The following is a 26,759-nucleotide window of genomic DNA, read 5'->3' as shown; positions in this document are numbered from 1 at the left end:
TGATGGGGTTAAAAGAACTACACTGACTCTCTGTAGGCTATTTAAAAACTAAGTAATTCCTACTTGCGTCCCCTTTCCACTGGTTGCATGTGTCATATTTTGTTTCTGATTTTAAAGTCTAAAGAAATTAAACAATAAACAGAATTATATTGAATGTACATAGTGGGATAAACCTTTTCATTGATATATTGAATAAATACACGTGATGTCAATGCCTTTGGGAAATGTTTTTTTGGGTTGTAGTCATGTTTGTCCAGAGCCGCTTGTGGAGACTCTGTGGGTTAATGAGTAATAAAACAGGTCACCAGCTGCTTATCCCCATTTCAATGGACCGACTTACTGAACACACACACACACACACATACACAGATACAAGGTCGTTGCACTGAATCCCTCCTTGTCTGGACCTCACATGCTAACCCAGTGAACCCGAAGCAGCAGACTGTCGGCACGCACAAACACACACGTGCCTTATTGCCTCTTTACTCCCACTGGTTATTGTGAATGGGAATTGTGAGTTCCTTATTTGGTCGTTGTGTTGCCTACTTCCTCCTCAGCTCTTAAGTGCAAACACTGTGCTATTTGACAATCCCTGACTTCTGACCCGAATGAGCTTCAGGTTGTTTATTTATTATATTTACCGTATTTAATATATTTGTTTATTTTTCTTTTATTGTAACATTTACTGAACTAGGAAAGTCGATACAGAACAAATTTACAATGATGACCTGGCAAGAAGTTGTTTAACTTATTTGAAGCGAATAAACTTGTTCCCCACAATGTCAATCCATCCTTTGTGTGGATTTACATGTACATTACATAAAGCACACCTTTGCTTGTCATGTAGGATTGCTTTTACAGTGACATTTTCAACCCAAACTGCGGCACATAAACTTAAAATGAAAGTGTCATCGTTTTTTCCCTTCTGTCTCTATCTCTTTCTCTTTCACACTCACAAAAAAACCCACTTATTCCTCATTCAAATCTCTGTGTGCGTTTTGAATAGTCAAAGTAGCACAGGATGAAACGGTGACATCATATTCAAACCTATTCATATTTTACTCAAACATCTGTAACCCAGGGGCATGTGTGCAGCCAAACGACTTCCTGTTAAACCTACAACATTCAAACTGAAAAGGTAATACAAATATTGTCTTAGTAAATGAGAATAAAAGAGAAGTTCGTGATCATACCCCCAGAGGAAGTACTCTCCGGTCATAAATACTGTCTCACCTGCTTGGGCACGAGTCCAGACTGCATTTATATGTGGCAGTCTGGGTAACGTCCACAGGCTGGTGCTGAGGAGTTTACAGACAGCGGCAATGCCAAAGAGAAAGGTGAAGGTACAAGCAGGCATCGTATTTGGATTATGTGATGACATGAAACAGTTCTCTGCAGAGTTTGGCATCAGTTATGGCTAATGTTCAAGTTGTTATATGGCCCGGTTATACACACAGCAAAATTCATCCGTGTGTTTTCACTAAATACGTAGTTAGAGAAGCTTGGTGACATAGTGATACTCGCAGGGGTAGTTGGTCAACTACTATATCTGGAAAGCTAACCGCTAAAACCACAGACTGTATATAAAGATGGACGACATGACAGCTCTCCGAAAGTGAAGCCAAAACATCTTGATCGCCCCCTGGTGGCTGGCTGCAGTATAGGCTATAAAGCCCGCCTCCTCCATGTTAGCGGATGGGACATTGGCCAAACTAAAAAGTCAAAGTACACATTCAATAAATTTCTCCCAAAAATGGTTTCTGTCATTTTAGGTAGGTCTCTCTCTCTCTCTCGCTGACAAGCTGCGGCTGTGCTGGGCTCTCGATTGGTTCAGACGGGTGACCTCAATACAACGGCTCCACTGCCTGATCACTACTGTGCAGACGTCAAATGACTTAAAAAAAACTCAAGATAGCAGCTTCTGTGTAACCGGGATTTTGGCTTCACTTCTGTACAGTGGGAGGAAGTGGAGATGCGTCATCCATCTTTATATATAGTCTATGGCTAAAACGCTAGCCAGCCGGGAACATGCTGGTGCCGAGCCCCCAGAAAGAGCTCTGATATAGTGGCCAAACTGTGGAATTCCAACTTCTGGGGTCTGTCACGTGATGACATTGGGCCCAAAAATGCTTTTTCCCATAGACTTAAATTGAGAAAGAGAAGTCTGTAAATCAGCGGATACTTTTTTTTAGGTAAATCAACTTCCTAGTACGAACACTTGAATAGCCCTTATTTAAATCATTAGGTCCTAAAAGTTGTAAAATGCACTAAAAGCCGAATCCAGAGTTATTCCTTCCGCCGAGCAGCTGGGAGGTGGGGCTATAGGAAATGCTAGTGCCAGATTGCCAACTGCCTGTTGCTAATGGGACAATATGTACATATTTGTGCAATTGACTCCTGTCTCATAACTGTCTGCAAATCATCCCTCCATTTGCAGATTTACTTAATTCACTGAAATAACTTTGCTGCAAATTTTTTGCCATTTTAGATGGTGCTGTTACCAGCTGCCTTTATTGTAAATGTGAGAATAAAAAGTTGTAGTCCAAAGCACTTCAAAGTGTCCAGTTCCTGATTTCTGTTACACTAAAACATCGTAGCCTATATTTTTATGTCTTTATCAGTGCAAACAAAATAACATTAACATTTAGCCTAACTAAGGAAAAATAATTACTTTTGTGAATTATTGAATAGAAGATAGTTACACAAAAACATACATACTAATTTACAATAAAATAGGATAAAAGATAATATAATTGACACAATTAAGTTGTTTATGTCAATATGGTTCAGTACTCTGAAGATGTATGTGCACACGAGCGCTGTATATGAAAAAGGGAGTCTGGTGGCGAATGTGTCTCTGAGAGCAGATGTGCCCAAGGGAGAAAGAAAAGAAAAAGAAAGTCAGTAAAAATATATTTTTATATATTTGGTGACAACTACTAATCCTCTTCTTAAACCCATGTTTCCCCCCATTTTTCTGATTATTATTTTCACAATATTTGCATCAGTAGCTCCTCTCGCTGTGTTTGCGAATGAAGGACTAAGAATGAAGACTGTGAGGAGGATTATCTGCAGGTCAAAAGCAGGCAGGCCTAAAGCACAACTTGTGTGTGAGTGTGTGTGTGTGTGTGTGTTTGTGTGACATGTGGCAGTCTGAGCAGAACAGACACAGGGATTAAAGACAGGAAACAGACTGCCGTCGAAACCCTTTCCACAACTGTACACAAACACTCTTATGTGCCTTCCTCCTGCAGTTTGTTAGCAAAACGTACATTTCATTTAATCATCTTGATGCTAAAACTATATATTTTGCTGTTGCTAACATGCACCGTGACACACACACACACACACACACACATAACCTGGCCCTGACATCTCGTGTGGCAGAGGTGCGTCCGGCTTGACACACAAGTTGACGTCATCAATCTGTCATGTTTTTTTGTTTGAGAAACGGTGACAGAGCCAGAAACTGTGGTTACTAAGGCAACGAGTGGGGCAAAATATGACTGGTGACGACAGGTACAGACACACACATATGCACAAGCATACACACACATATAGTACTCTCAAAGCTCACATATACAGGAAGATGAACCATGCTGAACTCATGCTGACCTTTTGTCTCTTATGACATTTTTTTAGTTCATTCCCAGAGAACAGCATGAAGGGCAGCTGACCAGTGATGGAGGGTACAAAAGGGGAGGAGGGGGGAAGGAGAGGAAGACAGGAGATGAATGGGGGAGGGACGAGAGGAAGCGGAGTGTCCTTGTTAATGTGACACGGTCACATTTAAGTGATTGAATTTCCTCTGTGTGAGTGTGTGAGTGTGTGTGTATGAGTGTATAGTCATGACATTTGCCCAATTGCTTGACAGCCAACATGACTATAGAGTTACACAACACACTACTGATACATTTCCCCCCCTCCTCTGTGCCCGCTGGAGGCTTAAAAATGAAACTCAGGGCTCGAGGTGTTACCACAATCTGCCACAGTATAACGCAACTTAATCATGTTACAGTATGTCCTGTGTGTTGTAACAGTATGACAAACTCTCTCTTCCTGTGTACTGCTTCCTGCTCTCATGCTGCAAGAATATGCGGCAGAGAAGTCAAGATGAAGAAGTAAGAGGTGCATTATTACCAAACTTGGAGGACCCTGAAACCAAGCAACCATTTACATGCTTTTGCTACATAGTTTTGCCATTTAACTTCTGTCTGTATCTTACATAACCCCTTGACAACGGATTAAGATTACTCATCTTTCGTCAGTTTTAAAACAAAACTGTAATCTTGATTTTTTGTCATGTACCAGCTGAATCCAGTTGAATACGGTAGAACACTACTGGTTAGGAAACAGCACTGGACCTATAACATTAAAACGCTCTATTAGAATTAATTAATTCCAGTAGAACACAGAAGACCTGCAATAACATTTCTCTGATGGATTTCTCTATCAAATTACAGAGAACTATCTTGCCTGAAAAGCAAACACACATTGTTGTGTAATGCTGCCTGAGGGAAAACCAACTCACAGTCATGTGTGAACCCGCTAACAATAGCCTGCTAACAGAGAGTAACCTGCCAGCTGCTGTCCACAGAGACACAGTGTGGGTGGAGGTGGTGGATCAAGCAAACTCTTTAGTTTTACCCACACATCTAATAAATATATCAGAGATTTGCAGGTTTGAGAAAACTGTGGAAACATTGGTATAGCTGTCTTTTATTAAAAAAAAGTGGCAGTTTCTATTTTAGTGTATGTATTGTTGTTTGTGTTGTATGGCTTTTTTTAATGGAGTCAAGTCTGTCAATAAAGATTAACTGAACTGAATTGTTAACAATAGTTGCTCAACAACAAATGCATAGATGCAAACATAAACAGCAAGCCGAGCCGTGCATTTAGCCTTCTTTTGGCCGTATTTTTGCTATTATATTGTGCTTTATTTCAGGTGCATGCTTGTATTTTCGAATAGAACATGTTTATAATGCTTAATTTTCAAAAAACATTTTATTTTTCTCCTACCGGCTGTGCTGCAGCACCTCTCTTCACCCTCGCTCACAAACGCTCTATTTGAGCTCCTGCCTCTGATTGGTCAGCTGGCCCACTCTGTTGTGGTTGGTCAGCCGAACCAAACTCTTCGGACTCCGCTCCAGCTCCGCTCTAACTAGCTTTGTTTGAATGCGTTGCCAAACTAGCCGTTATGCAAATGTGTCACTTGGCGACATCACCACGTTACAAAAAAAAAAGGCGGGACTTCAAGCAACGCGTTTCTGGCAGTTATGGAGCAGTGTTTCTGTGGGGGAGAGTAACTCACTTGTCGTAGACTTTGTAACTTTGCAGACCTTTTACATGCACAAAAAACTATATAACACACTAAAGTAAAGGGAAAAAGCACAAAAGCATAATAGGTCCTCTTTCAGTTAAGTTTTTATGGAGGTTTTGAAATTGGGTCTTTTTAGTAATACACTAACTGCTGTGAAAGTTATTATAGCTGTGAAAGAGCAATAACATTTCAAGCCTACAGGCAGTGAGTGTTTATACTAAAAACATAGAAAAGATAGTTTAAAGATAAAACAAATTTATTAAATATTAATATCTTTTGTTTGTAGCTTTGAAAGAGAGAGGGGGGCGGGGGGGTGTACTCTTAGCAAACAAAATTTCTGTTGTTTAGCTGTGCATCAGAGCTTGTTCATACAGGAACATCAGATACCTTTGTTACTTCTTCCAAGGAAAACCTTTAGTTCACTTATTATGTCACTGACTCCTGACTTCTGGGGAATGATGTGATTAACATCGCAGCGTTTATCACCAACACACCCTGTCCGAATAGAGAATGTTGTTTATTTTCATTTGGGCAATGATTATCTCCATCCATGTGGGCTGCTTCCTAAGATCGGTGTGTTTAAAAATATTGTGCGACGTTAAATCGTTCAATGCGGGTGGGGGATTGGGCTCGGAGCTGGAAGCTTATCAGTTTGAATCCATGGAGGAAAGATAAAAATACTGAGAAGAAGACGGAGGCGAGAGCTGTGTAGTCATGACTGATGCAAACATTATATTTTTACATCTCAGCCCATAGCCTACCGCCTTCTTCAGGATAAAAAATAAACACACAAATCAACTGAGATGAACTAAGGAGACAACCACAAGCCTGCCTTTACATGGATTACCTTAAAACTCACGCACATCTTCAGTCTTATAAATGTGTATTGTGTATAGTGGTATTAATTCAAAGATGTAACTGGACAATGTATCCTCATACAACGGGTTCGTATGATATCTTATGAAAATGATTCCTCATTTTTCGTGCGTTTTCCTACGAATGTCCAGCAACACGTGTCGATTTCTGCTCACTATATAATACCGTCTTTTCAAAATAAACTTCCATCTTCACAGGAAACATCTTGGTTCAGTTTAGGTAACAAAACTATTTAGTTAGGTTTAGGAAAAGATCGACCTTATTAGGTTTAAGCAACAAAACTACAGAGCGTTCCCTCTCTGCTAAACAGCCTCGTCTAACATTGGAAATGTACGCAGTTAAAACAACCAAAGAGCTGATAGAACAATGGCCAAGCATCAGGGAGAGAAAAAAAACACTGAATTTGTCAAAACAAAGAAGCCTATTAAGTATGAATGATCGTTTAAAAATACACAATACAGAGAACTGTATTAAAAGTTCCTAAAAATAACCGCAAAACTCATCTCTGATGCTCTTTTGCATCCAAATTGTTCGCTTTACACAAACTTCCTGCAGTTTTTGCATTCACTATGTAGGTTAATTGTACAGTTTATCAGTTGTTCTGCAATGTTATTGTTATGCACTGAATATAATATGAAATATCCATAAAATATGTCACTTAGTCAGGGGCCGCCAGTTTACTCAATGATAGAAAAGGGGTCCCTTAAGAACAAAAGGTTGAGAACCATTGTAATAAATCATTGCTCTTTATTTATGGAAATATTGGGTCTGGGATTTTCTTTTGCATTCTCCTGCAGACTTATTGCTTTATTTTTATGTGGTTGTATGCGTATATATAGGTGCAAGTTTGTATTATTACATTTGTAATGTACAAATAAATAAATATTATATGCTGGTTCATAAGATGTGGACATATAGATGGATGAATAACTACTTAATGTGAAAGAGCATACTGTACATGCCAAGTCAACTGTTCATCACAACATAAAAGGTCAATTTGCTCTCTGCTGTCACAGGTTATGGCAACGTCACATTGTCTGAAAATCACATTCTCGTTGTTTAATCTAATTGTACACTGTCTTCTTTTCTGCTAGCGTAACGTTCAATCAGACCACTAAATATCATCGTGTTTCAGATGTGAGGGTCAAGTCACATTTACTGGACCTCTCAGCTAATCTCATTGTGTTGTGGCTGATATGACATGATATTTTGCTCTTTTAAAGCACACTGCATTATCCACAATGACTGTGCCATGGATACCCGTTGTCTGTTTATGCTGCAAGCAATACCGCCCAGGCCCTTTTGCTCATGCTGTCTATAAATAGCCAACCAATTTGGATAATATTTACAGAACAGTTGGGCTGCGGGAACTTACAAAATATCGAGGGTGGCCCAATTTCTGGGAACCAAAGATAGTTTGAATGATTTCATTTTTTAAAGAGGACTGTATTCTCCATATCAGATATATCCCACTAACCAGCTCCCATTATAGCTGCAGGGGAAATGCCTCTTTCTTCAAAAAACATTCCCATGAATTATGCCTTAAGCCTGTCATTCGCCTCAGCATTGTGCTTTAATGGCACTAAAACTTGTGGTTGCCAGGAAACGCTTGATAATATTTTGGGCCTTGTATCTAATTTTTTTATCTCCTGCTGGGAATATTACCCATCTCCATTGCACTTGAATTTCACCTTGTTTATCACATCCAGTGAGGCACTATTGTGGGCAGTATTTATTTCGTCTTCAAAAATCCTAAAACCATCCAAACCCCAGGAGTAGGATAAAACAATACTGGAAAGTACTGAAACGCACAGTCCAACTCCTACTTATTCCACCAGTAGCAGCCAAACACTAAGCCCATTCTTCAGTTTCTAAGGAAATGTGTTTTTTCTTTTTGAGAGTTTCGCTGTAACTGCTCATGTTCTAACTGCTGTCATTGTCTCTAATTGTGCACAGACAAACATCTCCTCCTACACTCCCACTGGGATAAGATCTGAGGGAAAAAACAGAGCATGGAGGACACAGTGATGTAGCACTGAATTAAGACAACACTCTCACAAGTCTGAGGGCTGACTAGAATAGAGAAAAAAGTTTGTTTTTACGTGTTCATTGGATTTGGTTATATCTGAATTCAATGTTTGGGAAGCTTACAACAGTTAATCCGCCAACCAGTCAAGTTGCAGTTTACGTCCATGTCTGTCCAAAATGTTATCAATACATTGTTTTATCCTGTTAGACATTTGTCTGTGTGAAATTGTCAGAATTAGCATATGAATTCTTGAGCTATGGCCAAACAATTTGTTTTTTATTGAGCTCACAGTGACCTTTGACCAACAACATCTAACCTCCTTGAGTCCAAGTGGATGTTTGTGCCAAATTTGATGAAATTTGCTCAAGGCGTTCCTGAGATATCACGAGAACGGGGCGGATGTGAGGTCACAGTGACTTTGACCTTTGACCTTGGACAACCAAAATCTAAACAGTTCATCCTTGAGTCCAAGTGGATGTTTGTGCCAAATTCGAAGAAAGTTGCTCAAGGTGTTGCCGAGATATTGCGTTCACAAGAATGGACCGGACGTACGTACGGACAACCCGAAAACATAATGACAAATGACAGTTACATATTTTTCTGAATTGCTAAATGCATTCTAGTATTGTTAATGTACTATTTCAAATTAATTTCCTTTCCAAAACTCTACTACAACTACTGCTCGTACATCATAAGCCATAAGAGTGATGAGGCTAGAGTCTATAGCCAAATATTGACTGTACATATTCTGCATTCATATAATTATCTATACCACATGAGTTGGCTGACTGAAATAAGGAAAGGCAAAGATTGCATGATGCATGACTATCGCCCATTTCTAAACTCTGCATCTGATTTCTATTAGATAACACTATATCTGAAATAGTGTGTGACTATCTGTCAACAGAAATATTCGGCTCGACTACCATTTTGCTTACTTGAATGAACAGCTAAGTTCACTATCTGTAAATCCTGGTCAGGAGTGAAAAAGGGGACTATTAGAGAAATGGCCTGGCCTCTTAATTCAAACTGTGTGAGCACGGCTAAAGCTGTGGAAGAAACAGGCCTGCTATTGTTGTCTCTATATCTGAGCGTGTTGGGAAGCCAGCTTTCCTAACAGCTGAGGATAAACATACTTTTCACAGAGCCATGTAACACCAAGCAAACGGCACAGATTGAGGGTAAGAATGCAGTCTGGATGGTGCTCTGGTCTGCCGGGCTGCATATTTTTTAAGCAAATTAATCCAGGGAGTGGAAGTTAGTTGTCCAGTTTGTCTAAAAGTGAACACAAATTAAAACACATGTAATGTGTGTCATATACTCTAAATGAGAAAAGTCAGTTCCCAACAGTAGGGTTATGTTAAGAGCATAAACATGTCTTCTTCTGCAGAAAAAAAAACATGTCTCGGAGTTTGCCCAAAATAATAAATGTAACAAAAGTTGAATTTAAACCAGGAACAATCTGATCCAACAAGTAAAGCAAGTAAATGAGCAAGGGATAAGTAAATACACAACATCAGGTAAAATTACATAGCAAGACATCTACAAATATGAGGTAGTTTGATATTACATATTGCAGTGGAAAGGCAGGGGATACATCAACCTTTACAACCCAATCTTAATCAAACAGTTCACAAATTGACTTTGATGCTACTGAAGATGTATATCTTTAAAAACAGGTCATGAATTTATACTTTCATTTTCAAAAAAGGCTAAATAATCTCCTAAAACAGCTGGGCACTGTAGTTTTTAGCAAACGTTACTCAAACAAAAGTAAATAGTGTATTTGTTGGGGACTATTTTCAGAGATGGATTAACACATATTTGGTTGGCTGGTGAGTATTTACAACATCAGGACAGTGTGGGATTGTCTCAAAATATACAACTGTGCCCATGTTCATAGAAGGAACAGCAATGAGCTCTATGGCACAGAGGAGCAAGATATATCAGGGTTTGGATACACAGTTGTTGGTTTAAGTCTTTTCATCGGATTTGTTAACAGTAATTCAAATATTGAGTATCATCCTCATACTTTATTGTTCCTAACTATGAAATACAGGTCAAATTTAAATAAACACAGTGCAGAGCACCCAGCTATGTTAACAAAGCACGAAGAAGCTAACATTACAACACACATAGAGGGAGAGTGACTTCATTCTCTGCTCAGGTAGACATTACTCCTCTATATTACATAGCAAATAGTGGTTTTGGTGCTATTTTAATGCTCTGGATATCGTACATATAGAGCAGTGGTTCCCAAAGTGGGGTCCGGGGATCGCCAGTCATCCTTGAAGGGGTTCCAGGGGGTCCCCAGCAAAAAGGGGAATCATTTATTTTCACTATTATTCCATCCATAACTAACATAATGACAGAATGTATGACTATTTTGGTCATGGTTTTCATACACTTTCTGTAATCAAACATCTAAAAGCAATAAAATCCTATTAGACGGAGACCCTGGGAAAGAACATTTTCAAATTGGGTCTAATGTGTGTCAGTTTAGGGGTGAAAAAGTTTGGGAACCACTGGTGTAGAGCACCGTTAATAACTATTAGTGACTTCAGTCCAAAACTACAGTTGTTAAGTTCAGATACCAGCTGAACTTTTCCTTCACTTCCCCTCCCCAACACACCTTCTTTCCTCTCCTCTCCTCTGACCTCTTCCCTCATCTCATTCCTTCCATCCCTCTGCCTTTTCCCCTCCTATTCCACCTCCTCTTCTTCCTCCCGAGCGAACGTCACCGGAGACAGGGCCATTACCCCGGCGGCTAAAAACAGGTCAAGTGTTGTTCCGTGATGTTGAAATTAATGACTGCAGTCCCAAAGAGTGGAGAGGGGGAGGGGAGCGATATGAGAGACAGAAGAGGACAACGAGTGGTTGAGAGTGTTTAAAAGACAGAGTGAGAGTATGTCAATTAGAGAGGGAGGAGGGAGTTTGGAGAGGGATGCTTTTTACTCAACTGTACTCCCAACCACTCGTCCGAATCCCATGTTCCCTCTCCGTCTCTCACATTACAATTGCAACATCATGGAACAACACTTGATTGTAATTTAGAAATTAGAATGAGAGTCACAAGAGGATGACAGCTAGTCCTGAAATAGTCTTGATGCGTGGTAAGCTGTTGAGTTATTTCAGTGTCAGAAGCGTGTGGATGGATTGAAAATGGATGGATCTGTGGGTTTATTGAGGCTGCTGCTTTTTTCTTTAAGCCATGCTAGCAGCGTTGCTCTAGGTCAGTAGGTCAACCACTTCGGTCCGAACTGAAATATCTCAACAACTATTGGGTGGACTGCCATTCAATTTGGTACAGACATTCATGTCCTCCATACTGTAGGATACATTCGTGATCCCCTGACTTTCCATCTATAGTGCCATCATCAGGTCAACATTTTTATTTGCATTGGTTTATGACTAAATCAGAGCTGTTAACGCGACTCATTTTAATGCCACTAATTTCTTTCTAATTAATGCATTTTCTAGGTTGTAGAGGATTCAGTTTTAAAGTTAGAGTGAAGAAACCGGTATCATATGAAACTAGAAAAACCTGAGGAATTCATTGGTGCCAACCATGTCATACTAGCTTGTCAAGAAGGAGGTTAAATAACGCTCCAAACTTACTCTTGCACACTTATTGCAAGAGTGGCCTTGGTTAAGCTACCCTGTGCCAATAGTGGCCCAAGGTTGCCTTCCCCCCGCACATCCATCAACTTCTGCAACTAGTCACAGGAAGTTCATTAATATTCTACGTGCGACCTGAAACTCAAATGATGTTACAGTAGCCTATAACCGGGAACTAGCTCACCACTTCTCAACTTGTGTCAGAGACGTCAGAAGATATAGGACCACTTGCAGCAACAAATGATTATATACTTATATTTGGCGGAGTGCTCTGCTCCCGAGGTCTCCCCGGTGAATCTGAGCGGCAGCGTGGAGTTCAGCAGCACAGGGAAGATAAATGAGACAATTAAACAGTGCTTGATGGCACCTCAGTGACTAATGGCTTTTCCTTCCTGCTTGTCTGAGCACAGACAAACACAGTAGTAAGCAGCAAGGAGTGTGTGTGTGTGTGTGTGTGACGGACACATGCTTGTGTGTTTACGTGAGTGTGTCTCTGTGTGTGGGCTGGAGGTTTGTTGCAGAAATTCGACGGCTAGATAGACAAACAGTTGTAGACATCAAAAACAATGAGGGTGATTTCAAACCGGACCAACATGGCGGCAAGCTTTCTCTTATAAAATCAGTTTTCTGCAACATTTTGGAACATTTAGAGCCCTTTTTGGCAGCCATTTAGCCCCCAGGGACTAAATTTGCAGCGCCCCGATATCTATATCTTTTCATAACATATAAACCTACATCTGTACCAAATATGTTGCTTTTATTGCAAAATGCACAATTGTTATGCTCAACTGCCCCGCTATTATGCTATATTACAAAAAACAGTTCACCGAAATGTGTTTCTGAAAACATCTGAAGTGAGAAATAATGCATGCAGTTGTCGAATCGGTCTTCATTTTAGATCGACAGTTAGTTTAAACTTTTTACAGGAGTTTCCAGAGGCGGCGAGTCGCCAATCGAAATGGTTTATGGAATGAGTTCCTTCACTCGTAAAATAATTATTGTAACTGTGTGTCTACTGTGTGCATTAAAATGTGCTGGGTGCATATAACACACTTTAATTACAGTGACTACTATTTGTGTGCATTTGGCAGCAGGGGTAGGCGGTGGGGTTTTCCTGCCTTTACTTCCTGTTGTATACCCTATTAAAGGCCAACAGTCCACTGGGAGTGGACAGATAGGACAGTCATGTGGTAATTAGCTCTGCTCATTAAAACTGACCTCAGGCTTTGTTCTGCCATCTGGATACACTGTCCTGCCTCCTGTTAGACATGTGTGTGTGTGTTTGACTGTTGGTGACTGACATTACTTCCCTTTTCTCACAATCTCGGATGGAAAATTACCCCACCTGTAGTGTATTGTATTTTTTCTAATTTCCTTTTCTATCTATTGATTTGTCCACTGTTCATAAAACATGTGCATGACAAATAACGTAGCTGAATGAAGGATCTTGTGCACATAACGAACACAACCACCCAGAATATCATTGGCACCCATCTATAGGACCATGTATCAGTGATATCGGTGAGGTGAGGTGCCTGCGCAGACTTTAAAATGTACAAATCCCTTGAGGGTCCGAGGTCTACCCACCTCAGTCCCACTAAATTCTGTGGGAAACACTGAGAAGTATCCGCTCCTCAAGACTCCTCAACCTCCGTTCTCCACCAACGTTTTTTCTGGGACAACAACGCACATTTCGCTGTGCAACCGTGTGTCGCAGAATGACAACAACACTTGAGCTTCCACTTCATTCTAAATGAGTTGCGGCTTGTTGTAATCTACGCGAATGGTGCCGCCTCTGCTCATCACATTCTTGAAATTCATTAACATTATTCACGAGAGCACATCACTAGGCCATTGTTTGTGGGTGCGCGGTCAGCTGATTTTTAAATTATGTTTTAAAATGTGAAGGGGTGGACCACAAGGAGGCACACTGATAGCCGGTTTAGCCTGGAATGCAACAGATATGCCACATTTAAATGTTGATCTGTTCATTGCGTGACCTAAAGGTCTCAAGTTAAATCCCTACAACAGCCGACGTGTCCGATTTGAATCAACCTCTGATCTTTCAAATGTGCAGTAACAGGACATCAGTAATTAAAGGGACATAATCTGCATGTTTTTGGACCATAATCTCTACATGAAAACGTAAATTCACAGCTTTAAAGGGAGTTATGTGCAGGACTGTGTTTTGCACAAGAAACCCCATTTTCTGCCCGACTTCGTGTGATGTGTGTATGTCTGCAAGTGCGTGCGTGTGAATGTATGTGTGAGGGACAAACGGCTGAGTGAGACAAGTGAGAAATATGCGCGTCTGCAGCATAATTCATTGTGTATAGGAGGGAGTATAGTTGTGTGTGTGTGTGTGTGTGAGAGGGAGAGAGCAGCAAAGAGAACACAGCAGGTTTGTTGAGCGACTCTCTGCAGGACAAAAGCATCTTTCTGAGACACATGCCTATAGCTGATTACAGAGACTGCAGACAACATTAACAGCATATCTCACATTTCGTACAAGTTACACACTCTAGGCTTCATTCACACTGTAGCTGAACATGTTCCAATTCAGACTGGACATAATCCTGCTGTATGTTAAAGAATATATAAAATATAGCATTAATGTTGCTGTATGTTTATTTCTGTAATTGGGGCAACTTAGCTGTAACTGTCCTGACACTGTATTTCTTGTCTATCTAATTGGGTTTGGGGTTTTACTAGAGAATAGTAATTTGTTTTTTTATCTTAGAATTAACTTTAAATCTTCTCTTGCAATGTGGGTGAAAGCAATTAGATGCTATTTTTTGTTTTAGCTGCTGCAAACTTGTCTACTTGTGACCCCTGATCACAGGTTATGCACATGAACTGTGAGCAGTTCAACCAAACAGGGATATTTCTGTCTTAGATAATGACATCTGAAGGACTTTAATAGGGCTGAAGAGGCAAAAGTGTCTGGTACTTCAAAAGAAAAAAGCACAAGTTAAAGAAAAATCTGAAAAAATAGAATTTCCGCCTCATGGTTGTATGCCTCCGCCAACCAGTCAAGTTGCAGTTCACATCCATGTCTGTCCAAAATGACATCACTTCATAATTTTTTGCTTTTTGTATTATCTCATGCATTAGCCGCGGCCGCCATGACGACAGTGGTTGTCCTTCCTTCTTCAATTAGCTTGGCTCTCAATTGGCTATCGTTCTTTCCCATGTGACTGCGTCATCGGCTGTCCTTGGGGTTCCCCACACACAACAGGAGATCCGATCGTAAATATTGAACAAGTTTCATAATGTGATATTGAAATTGTCATAATAAGCATATGAATTCTTATGTTATGGCCAAAGAGTTTTTTTTTTGAGGTCACAGTGACCTTTGACCAACAAAATCTAATCAGTTCATCATCCTTTGTGCCAAATCTGAAGAAATTCCCTCCAGGTGTTCCTGAGGTATCGCGTTCATGAGAATAAGACGGACAGACGGACGGAAGTACAGACGGACGCACGGAAGTACAGACGGACGGACAACCTGAAAATATAATGCCTCCAGCCACAGCACTCGCCGGCGTGAGTCATAACAAAATTTTGCGTACGAGTTTTTTTCTTATTCCTTGAATCATCCGATGACCCCTGAGATCTATTTTGGGAAGCCCCGAATCCCGAATAGGAAACCACTAGCATTAAAAATTACAGAATATTTCACTTGTAAATTTGACAGGATACAGAAACAGAAGCAACTACAGTAAAACACTTCAAATGTTAGTTAGTTTTTTACTAAAAATATAGCACACAGGCTCATAAAAAAACAATGTAGCATAATAGTTGAGATGTCATACTAACTAACATTACATGAATAGGAACATAGGACAACATGAAGAATTAATTTAACAATTACAGCACTTAAATTATTATGAATATGTAATATAATATAAAAACTGTGTACCACACTTGCATATTAATAAATAAGAAGTTAAAACTATTTATTAGACACAGAGTAAGTCTAGTTTGGTTTATGAGTCATGTGCTAAAAATCATTCAGGTTACTGAGGTTATTCAAAATGTAGGCGTGCGCTCTCGAAACGCCTTCTGGCATCATTTACATGTGATTCAGATGGTGTGTGTATCACTGCCAACTGCCTTCAAAAATAACCAGGTTAGTGCATGTGAGTGTGTGCGTGTGTGTGAGACTTGCATACTAAAGTCAGTGTCGGTATGACGAACTGTTGCTAAGCAGTGCTGGTTGCTAGGTGGTGGAAGGGGGAGGGGAGACAGGTTTGCAGTTATAGGTATTGAATCTTAGGGCTTACCTCTGTGTGTGTGTGTGTGCACGTGTGTGTGTGTGTGTGTGTGTGTGTTCCCTTGGATTTATTTGGTTTAAGTATTGATACTGCAGTGTGGAGGGGAAAATGTGATGAGCAAACTCCACCAAATGCATCTCAATTCAATCTAGAAGCAATATTTGATGGATAAGACAGGTTCAGTGAGGTAAAGATCTTCACGTTGTTGATCTGGTTAATCTTTTTTAAACTGTAATAAATGACTAATTAAAAAAACAGACCGAAAAATGCTGTCTAGCGATGTCAGATTCAGCAATGAAAGAATGATTGTGAGTCATTTATTTTGTCTTCTGTTGCAGATTCATCGAGCAAAAAGCTGCGGAATATATCTGGCAGAGGAACACAGAGTGAAACCGGCGCGCTCCTCGGCTTTCCCCAGGACGATTACTGTATTATACGCAGCGGGGGAAAGCCTCACAGTTTGCTGGCTTCCCTCTGTGTGCGCTCATATTTTCCAGCTTGTTCTGCACATTCTAGACAGGCATATTTGGCCTCTAGCTACAGTTTTAAGTGTTCATATCTTTTCCTTTTTTTTTTTTTTGCTCAACTTATCAGCAGGTGCATCACTAAACATACTGTGCATCCCTAGTCGGTGTCGCTCCTGTCAGATCCGGTCTGATCCAGTCGGGTGAAGGAGATGGCGGGGGGGTTGGCGGGGCGAGACACAGGCAGCCATTTGTACTCGAGGTCCTGCGACGGAGGGTCCAAACACCAGTCGTAGTGCTTTAACAGGTACAGGCACGCTTCCTGGCAGCAAAACAAGAGAAGAAAGAGCTTTCTGTGTGACTTCAGTGTCTTTGCGAGCAGCGGGGGTGGAAGTGACAATTTCCTAATTTTATGGCAGCGCAAAAAACAAAATGTTAAACCAGAAGAAAGTTGGCAGAGCGAGAGCCTCCGCCAACGCTGAAATGAGACTCTGAGTTGCAAAGCTACAGCCTCCATAACACTTTGTTTGCTTGTTGTGTTGTTTTCCAGATTTGAAGGTAGGAATGCAACGCAACGCCTTTTAGCAGCCAAGTTGAAATTGAACATTAGGTCCATGGGCCTCAAATTATAAACACTTTCTTGATGTCTGTGCTCATTTGACCATTGAGCAGACCTCAGTATAAGAGCTTCATATTACACTCCCATCGTGTAAAAGTTGAACTATGGTACCACAAGATGAGGAAAAAGTTGCTTATATTTCATTCTACGTACTAAGTGCACTCCATGGCTGGTGATACCACAGCCAGCATTCCCCATTGGCTGATACTCAGAGCAAATCACATTCACCAGTAACAGACAGTTTTGCCCCGCCTCCCTCCACTTTGTGAATGAAGATTTTCCTGATAGAGGGGGAGGAACAGGATGAATGAGGAGGGGGGGATGGAGGAAGGCAGGAAAGAAGCGAGGGAATTGGGGAAGGATGGTGATGGTGGAGGGTGGGAGGAAGGAGGGAAGGAAGGGGAAGGATGAAGCTAGGAGGCGATGACTCACATCTCTGACCTAGATCCCTGCGGTCTACTTTTTACTCTGGTCACGCCCTCCTGTGTGAGTCTGTGTGTGTGTGAGGTAGTATGTGCAAGTGGTCAGTCTGCAGAGAGCCAATCAGACACACTTTAAATGGTCTGGTCTTTTAGCAGTATCAGAGCAGGTTATAGTGAGAGATGAGGTTCAACGGGTGCATCCTTAGTGCAGAATAAGGTGATGGATAGCGTGTACTCTATATTCCTTGTACTTTATCACATAGCAGTATTGGGTCACGTTGCTCAATGTTGCCGAGGGCAACGTTCACTAAGGGACTGAGAGTACTCCCAAACTGAGAGAAGGAGCGGGGTTGACCCCGTTGCTATGGATGACATCATGTATCTGAATTTATGGTCAACAGTGATTGGTTGGAGAGTTGACCGGGCCTGTGTCAGTGAGTGCGAAATAAAATATTCATCAATACCTAGGAGTGTGAAAAGAAACTAGAATGGATTAGATTCAATCGGATGATATAACATTTATTTTTTAAATGTATTTAAATTAAATAATGTAAAATACAAATAATTAAAGTAAGATGTAAATCTAGTTATACAGTATATACTGTACTGTATATATTAGGGCTGTCAATCAATTCAAATAGTTAATCACATTTAATCGCAAATTAATCACATTTTTTTTATCCCTTCAAAATGTACCTTAAAGGGAGATTTGTCAACTATTTAATACTCTTATCAACATGGGACTGGGCAAATATGCTTGCTTTATGCAAATGTATGTATATATTTATTATTGGAAATCAATTAACGACACAAAACAATTGTCCAGAAACCCTCACAGGTACTGCATTTAGCATACAAAATAATCATAACATGGCAAACTCAAGCACAACAGGCAACAACAGCTGTCAGTGTGCTGACTTGACTACAGTATGACTGCATGTGATTATCATAAAGTGTAAAGGGGAGACTCGTGGGTACCCATAAAACCGAGTTTTATTCACATATCTTGAAGTCAGAAGTTAAGGGACCCCTTTGAAAATGACCGTTTTTCCTCACCAGAATTTAGCGCAAGTTTGGAGCGTTATTTAGCCTTTCCTTCTCGACAAGCTAGTATAACATGATTGGTACCAATGAATTCCTTACATTTTTCTAGTTTCATATGATGTAGTGGCATTAGTGGCATTAAAACAATTTATAATAAATATATATATATATATATATACAATGTATATTTACAGCAAAAAGAAAGATGAATACCCATTGTCCATTTAGAGAGCAAGAGTATGAGAGTACTGCCTACTTTATCCCATTCATGCCACTTGTTTAAGCAATAAAAAACAAGGAGTTTGGTTATCTAGAATAAGTAAATTAGTTTTAAATAATGAGACATGATTGTCCTGCTGAACAATGAGGAGAGCTGAACGAGGAGAGGGCAGATCATTAAACCGCTTTGAGCATTTCACCTGAGCTCCATTTAATCTGTCATTTACAATGACTCATGAGTGTGTGTGTGTGTGTGTGTGTGTGTGTGTGTGTGTGTGTGTAGGATTGAGTCATCCCTTACATTTGCATTAAGCTTGCAGTAACACCCCCTATCTGTACTATGTTTGTGTGCATGTGTTTTTGTTCTTCAATAATCTGAGAAGAAAAAACCTATAGATTCTGTTTTAGCGACTGTAATCTACCAGCGAAGGTTAAATAACGTGCTTTAAGTGTGTTAGCTAACAGTCTGACTCAACGGATCTGAACTGCAGAGATAAGCCTCTCATTGGCTGACTGGTGCAATCGGCTTCCTTCCCTCCCACAGACCGCAATTGTCCAGTCATCACTTAGCAACCGTAACTTGCATAACTACTTTTTGTGGGGTTACATGAACACGACAGCACACCCACTGTGTAGTAACATTTCCCCACTGTGTGGGAACAGGTCATCCAGCTTTAGGTCTCTTACGCATTTAAGAACCTTTTAAACGGTTCTAGTTTCAAAAGGAGTCACCTGGAAACACTGAAAAGTCAGTGATTAAGACACAACATGTTCAACCAACGCTTAAAACTGCATTTGGTAACTTTGAGCAGATATGATAAAAAAAAAAAAACTGTCACTATATCCTGACAGTATTGCATGTGACAGATAATCTGTTTCTTTGTGTCCTCTTAGTGCTCCTAATGGCATTTGCAAAATTTCAACGTGCCCGAAGGAAAACAACCAATCAGAGCCGAGCGGTCTTTAACGTATCACTGCTCACGAAACTTGTGAAATTCAATCAAACAAGGCAGCGCTGATCAAATATGAATCAAGATTCTGTTACTGTAATGCCAATTTCTTCACTCAAATGTGATCAGAAACATCTTGTAGTGTACTGTTTAGATGTAAAATGAGAAAGTTTGCTCCGGCCAGCGGGCGGTGCTTCGTTTTGGCTCAACTGTTTTCAACATTGCGGCCGGGTCACAAACTTTCTCAGAGGCAGAGGAACATGACTTTTTTTCACAGAGTATCTGTCTACTGTAATGCACTACTGTCAGGATGTAGTGACAGAAAAATAACTTCTTATCACATTTGCTCTAAATTACCAACTGCCGCTTCAATTAGCTGGCTAGCTACAGCTGATACAAACCGCTAGCAACGGTTGACTTTTCCGTCGGCCAAATCGCTAGCCACTAGCCAGAAATAACAAGTCTGCTTTTATCTACAACTGTCTGAAATCTGGGACCTATCATTTCAAAACTTACCAGGGGCTGTCAACGTTAACACGATAATAACACACGCAAATTTGTTTTAACGCCACTAATGTCTTTAAAGCATTCATGCAATTGATCTTACAGAGGTTGTACCTGGAACAGAGTCAAGATAGTGGCATCATATGAAACTAGAAAACCTAAAGAATCCATCGGTGCCAACCATGTCATACTAGCTTGTCCTTGAAAAGGAGGATAAATAACGCTCCAAAATTATGCTAAATTTTGGCAAGAAAAAACTGTCATGGTCATTTTCAAAGGGGTCACTTGACCTCTGACCTCAAGATATGTGAATAAAAATGGGTTCTCTGGGTACCCAGGAGTCTCCCCTTTACAGACACGCCCACTTTTTTGGACAAGTCATAGTCAAGTCAGCACACTGACACATTGACAGCTGTTGTTGCCTGTTGGACTTGAGTTCGCCATGTTGTGATTTGAGCACATTTTGTATGCTAAATGCAGTACCTGTGAGGGTTTCTGGACAATACTTGTCATTGTTTTCTGTTGTTAATTGATTTCCAATAATAATTATATACATACATTTGCATAAAGCAAGCATATTTGCCTACGCCCATGTTGATAAGAGTATTAGATACTTGACAAAACTCCCTTGAAGGTACATTTTGAACAGATAAAAAATGTGCAATTAAAATGCGATTAATCATGGACAATCATGCCATTAATGGCGATTAAGTATTTTAATCGACTGACAGCCCTAAAAATTACAAAACAATTTAATGGTAGATGCTCCTGTTATCATTGTAAACTGTGCTGTGCATGTACAGAAAGCTTTCAGCAGTCATTAAAAATGGTGGGACATAGGGAAGAGTCCATTAGGAATAATCAAATATTCAATCGTTTCATCATAAATTTGAAACCTACACAAGGTTGGTCTGTGACTACTGAAAATAAGAGGGAATCCTTCCTTCCTACTTCTGCACATTTCCAATTAAAACCCTGGGAATCCACCAGCTCGCTGTGGTTGTTTTCAGGTTGGTGTCGCCCTGTGCTCCCCAGTGTCAAGGCTCACAGCACATACATCGACACAGCTGTTTCCAGAGGGAACGTCCTCACATGGGAAATAAATGTCTCTCCTTCCTGTTGTCACACCTGTCTTGTTCTTGTGCCTTCCATGGTCTGTGTATGCATGTGTGTGTTTGTGTGTCTCCTGAGTATATAGGCAATGGTGGCTATGGTGAGTGCAGCCGTGGGGACTGGCAGGTGGTTTAAACAGGACAGTCTGTACCTGGACGCCCTGGCTCTCCGTCTGTCATCTCTAATAAACACCCACAGCCAAGCATTTCATCATTCCCATGAGCATGGTTCACCTCTCTCTCTCTCTCTGTCTTTCTGGGTTCTTTGCTTATATAATATATATATTATATCATTATTATGATATAATATGTCAAATGATGTCATTTATCGACAGTTACAGTAGTGTTGTGCCTTGTGTCTACAAATAACAAATAAAAGATTTTTCAGAAGCTTCCCAAATTTCAATTTTTTCTCCCATTAGTGAACACATTCAGTCATAATTAAAAATACAATACATGCTGTGTATATTATGTATTTTTTTAGTTTCCAGGTACACAGCTACAGTAAGCAGTCTCACTCTCAGCTGCCCTTCTGGCAGAAAAGGATTGAGGAGAGACGTTCAGCTCTAAAAGAGAACAGTAGGACCTCATCATATTGTTAAAAAGGACGGAAAAAAGACAACATTCGGTCAATACATTACCACCTTTGCTCAAAAAGAAGACAATTTTACAGGCTGTGGCACTAATGAGAGTGTGTGCGTGCCTGTATGTATTTATGTGTCAGTGATATGAGCAAAGAAATGGAGTCACCTTTAGGAAGACATCGGTAAGTTTAGTTCCAATGCAGCCTCTGGACCCGTTGCCAAAGGAACACAGGAAGTGCTCCTGGCCTGCATTCCTGCACATAAAAAAACATAGTTACATGGTTACACATAGCGATATAGCTGAACAAATTATCATGATAAAATGTTTCATTTCAATCAATATTGGTAATTACTGATTACCAAGACAAAAAAAGTTGAATTTAACCACTTCACTACCTATTTAACCACCTTTGAATGTAGCAGATGTAGGTCGTGACTGATGACATGTTGTCATGCCGCCTCCACAAAGGGTGGAAGCAGCTATGGTGATAAAGTAAGTTTGTTGTATTCCCGCTCTTAGTCGGTATGGTTTTCCTGCACAGTTTATACACAACAGTGTTCTGATATTGGTCAGACTTAAAAAAAAAAAATAACAACAAAAAACTGCAATATTGGTGAGCTGACCTGCCCTTTTTTAAATCAACAATTCCTTAACCATCTGCACTCATTTTCTCACTCCACAGTGTTTCTGTTTTTGTGTTGCATGTCGATGGTGCAACTGAACAATACACCTGATTGGCTGTTTGCATTATTAAGGGATATGATAGGCTGTTTGTAGTGAGGGAGCACGCTTGGGGTTTGTTCATGCAACCGAACTTTGCGTATTCGTTATGTGCCAACCTGGCGGTTTGCATTTAATGCATTTTAAGTGAAACTATCGAACAATTTTCTTATTGCTATTCATGAAGTGTCTCTCGCGATATCGCTATCGTTTTATCGCCCAGGCCTAGAAACACACAAATGCAAAATCTGTGCAAAGCAATCAGACATGCAGAAATCAATATTCTGACAAAAGCTTCAACAGTTGAACGAACACAAAACTTTTTATAAATGATTTTCGAGAAATCGGAGCGCTCAAGCCTGTATTGTTCAACAGGACTGGGATTGAATTCCATTCATAGTCAGATCCCTCAGCAGAATAATGACCACTTCATGCCTCTGTTGCCTCTGTCAAAGAAAGCGCTGTTATCCACAGGATGATGATCAGATGTGACAGCATAGAATGATCAGATGATGCTGACATGATGGGCAGACGTCACGTCTCTCAACCAATGTTAGGAGCTGATAGTGGCCAGTAGTCACTGATCGTATAAGTAAACTTTTTCATATAATTTAGAAATGATTGCAGATGTGATCAAATCAGGCACTGTGGGAATGTAGAATGTCTTTGCCAGATAAACAATCGCACACTGCTTTGGATGTTTAAATGTTTCACTTGTAATCTGGAATACAGTTAAATATTGTCTGTGTCTGTTCATTTTATCTCTGATTTACTTGCATCTTATACTAATTTTTGCATTCTATCAATACATGAGTAAAAAACTCTGAACTGGAAATGCATTTTTGAACAACATCCAGACTGCTTGCTTGTTCAAGCTGATCTTTGACCTCTCTGTGACGTGAGAGGCAATGAAATGATAAGTTTCTCTTTTGGGCATCAAGAGAAAATCCCGCAAACGCCCGACAGAATGAATCAACTGTCTGCAACAACAACAACAACAACAACAACACGATGTGTGCCTGAATCACTGTCACAACTTGACACGTGTTGTCTGTCTGACTCCCTCTGCCATACCTGCCGTAACTTTTCAATTTCTTCTCTAGAAATATACTTAAAAATAAAGAGATGCTGGTTGTTTCCAGCCGGCAGGTTTGTCAGCAGCCTGCTAATGCAGGCCATCTCTCCCCTCTCACCGCTAATGCATCCTGTCTTCCTGAAACCTGAGCTCTGATTAAAGGCAAACAGGAAGCATTAGTGGTGTGTATAGTCTGGGTCCAGTGTGTGTGAGAAGCTTTGTGTGTGTGAGAGTCAGAGACAGAGAGAGAGAGAAGGGAGAATATTAGTGTTCTCTGCAGCATCTGTCTAATGGTTTAATGTACTTTTAGGTCCATCCTGAGACAGTAAGATGTGCAGCGTACAATGCAGTTCTGTAATACTGAGGAAGGGAGAGAGAGGAAGTCTTACCAAGCAGCCCAGCATGAGGCTATATCAAATATGCTCAATGGACAGGAAGTAAATCAGAGAAGTAGCATCTATTGTCCAGCATAATTCATTTTTCTACTATAAAGTGTAATGAGAGAGCAGTCTGAAGCGCCATGACTGAGCTCCGAGGCCAATAAGACATTTATCTAATATCTATTAATCTACTGATTGGTTAGAGCAAAACAAAATACCTTTCTGTCAAAGAAATTCATCTGGAAATTGAATATAAACTCAACAAACTAACAGGATTTTTACATGCACGTGCGCTGGCTTGGCTCGACTCTGTTTGACTCGGCAGGGATTTGCATCTCCATTACAACGGGGCTACCCGCTTGAAGGTGTGTGTGAGCGGCTGTAAAACATTTAATTTCCTATATTCTTCACAATAAAAGCTCCCGTTATTTTTGCGGCTTCAATTCCTCTTCCCTGCACTATTAGTAGAATTGTTTTTATTAAGAATAGCCGCAAACCAAGCATTGCTAATTCTGAGATAAAAATGTAATTTCCTATATTCTTCACAATAAAAGCCCGCTATTATTTTTGCTGCTTGTTCTCTTCCTTCCTGCAGTAGTCGTATAGACCTGTTTTCATTGACAAAACTCAGCGCACTAAAACTGGTAATGGAAACGCAAATCAGCGCGGCATGGTTTGACTCTGCACAGCCAAAAGTGCCAATGGAAAATCTTATAAGTAAAATATTTAAAAATGCTATTTTCCCTATAATTAGTACTGTACCAAATATATATACTTATTTCCAGAAAAAACTAATAAGGAAATTAAAGGAAATAACAGACCTTTAAATAAAGTGTTACCAAACATCTAATCTACCATCAAAACTATAGTTTAAATGAATTTGTCCATTAATACACAGACCATGAAAAACAGACATGAAGTTATCTTTGGGGACTTTTGTTTCAGTGGTTGATTTTTTGAAATGGAAAAAAATGTCTAAACAACACTAATCTAGCAAACCACAACTTAAGAGTTGCTGATAATTTCCACCTCAAATGAAAATCCATGTATGTCAGCGTTTTTTTTGTACATAGGAAGGAAACTCCCTGTCCTCAGATTTATGAAAAACTAGCAACACAACCCGCTGCAGTAGCTCGGATTTTTATCTCTGCTTGGTAGCGTTTCCGATTCATTTATCTCCGGCCGGAGCCTGTGTGGGCGTTCGGCTGATAGGACGTTAACTTGCCAGCTCGACTATTTGCTTCCAACTGGAAAAGCGCACAAACACACCGGCTGATGATACAGTATGTACTGGGACAAACACACACACACACAGCGGACAATATGCAATTACCGCCCAGATACACACACAAACAGATGATGTGGTTAAACTGTAGTTATTGTAGGTGGGCTTGTTATGTAACAGGACAGCAGTCATTAAATTAAACAGCCAGGTGGTAAAGGAAAGGAGCCAGGCAACTATCAAGGCAGACAGGAACATAGTCTCCAGGAAGACTGACAGATGGAGAAGCAGAGAAAGAGGCAGGTAGGAGGAAGGAGAAACAGACTGGAAGATAAATAGAGGGCTGGAAGAGTAAATACAGTAAACACGCAGACAGACAGAAAGACAGAAAGACAGTTACATCCTGAGGGAAATTCATTAGTTCTAGCAGCAATTAAGACACATACAACTAGTATGACCATACACGAATACAAATATTGAATCTCCTACAATTACCTCCCAGCCCCAAGATAAACGGGTCACAAATACAGTATATGGTTAATTTTCCAATAAGGCTAAACACTTTCCTAAAACAGCTGGACATTGTAGTTTTTAGTACACAACACTAACATGAATTTGTCAGTCAATAAACTATAATAATTGATGAAAGTATTGAAATTGTGTAATAAATTATATGAATTAAATATTTTAATATTATATTTAAAATAAAAATAAAAAATGAGGTTATCAATTAATTTAAATATTTAATTGTAATTAATTACAATTAATCACACACTTTTTAATCTGTTCAAAATGTACCTTACAGGGAGATTTGTCAAATATTTAATACTCGCATCAACAAGGGAGTGTGCAAATAAACTTGCTTTATGTAAATGTATGTATATATGTATATATTATTGGAAATTAATTAACAACACAAAACAATGACAAATATTGTCCAGAAACCCTCACAGGTACTGCAGTTAGCATAAAAAATATGCTCAAATCATAACATGCCAAACTGCAGCCCAACAGGCAACAACAGCTGTCAGTGTGTTAGTGTGCTGACTTGACTATGACTTGCCTGCATGTGATTATCATAAAGTGGGCATGTCTGTAAAGGGGAGACTCGTGGGTACCCATAGAACCCATTTACATTCACATATCTTGAGGTCAGAGGTCAAGGGACCCTTTTAAAAATGGCCATGCCAGTTAATCCTCCCCAAAATTTAGCGTACGTTTGTAGCATTATTTAGCCTCCTTTGCAACAAGCTAGTATGACATGGTTGGTACCAATGGATTCCTTAAGTTTTATAGTTTCATATGATACCAATATCTTCACTA

General features: G+C 40.0%; 1 protein-coding gene and 1 long non-coding RNA gene across 2 annotated transcripts in view; one reads left to right on the top strand and one right to left on the bottom strand.

The window, feature by feature from the left end:
• Positions 1 to 15,192: 15,192 nt before the first annotated feature.
• On the top strand, positions 15,193 to 16,839 carry LOC119478783. Its single transcript, XR_005204497.1, has 3 exons — positions 15,193 to 15,411; positions 16,459 to 16,598; positions 16,715 to 16,839. It is a non-coding gene; the product is annotated as an uncharacterized LOC119478783 (long non-coding RNA).
• LOC119478781 (putative cytochrome P450 120) overlaps positions 15,520 to 26,759 on the bottom strand; it is a 28,106-nt gene continuing 16,866 nt past the window's right edge. Inside the window, exons 10-11 of the mRNA XM_037753742.1 lie at positions 22,205 to 22,292; positions 15,520 to 16,906 (exon numbers count right to left, since the gene is read on the bottom strand). Coding sequence (XP_037609670.1) covers positions 16,745 to 16,906; positions 22,205 to 22,292 — 250 coding nt within the window. The 3' untranslated portion in view covers positions 15,520 to 16,744. The remainder of the gene's footprint in view (positions 16,907 to 22,204; positions 22,293 to 26,759) is intronic.

Source organism: Sebastes umbrosus, chromosome 19, assembly GCF_015220745.1.
Source record: "Sebastes umbrosus isolate fSebUmb1 chromosome 19, fSebUmb1.pri, whole genome shotgun sequence".
Classification (NCBI taxonomy): Eukaryota; Metazoa; Chordata; class Actinopteri; order Perciformes; family Sebastidae; genus Sebastes; species Sebastes umbrosus.
Note: the sequence above shows the minus strand (reverse complement) of the source record. Positions and strands in the feature narration are given on the sequence as shown.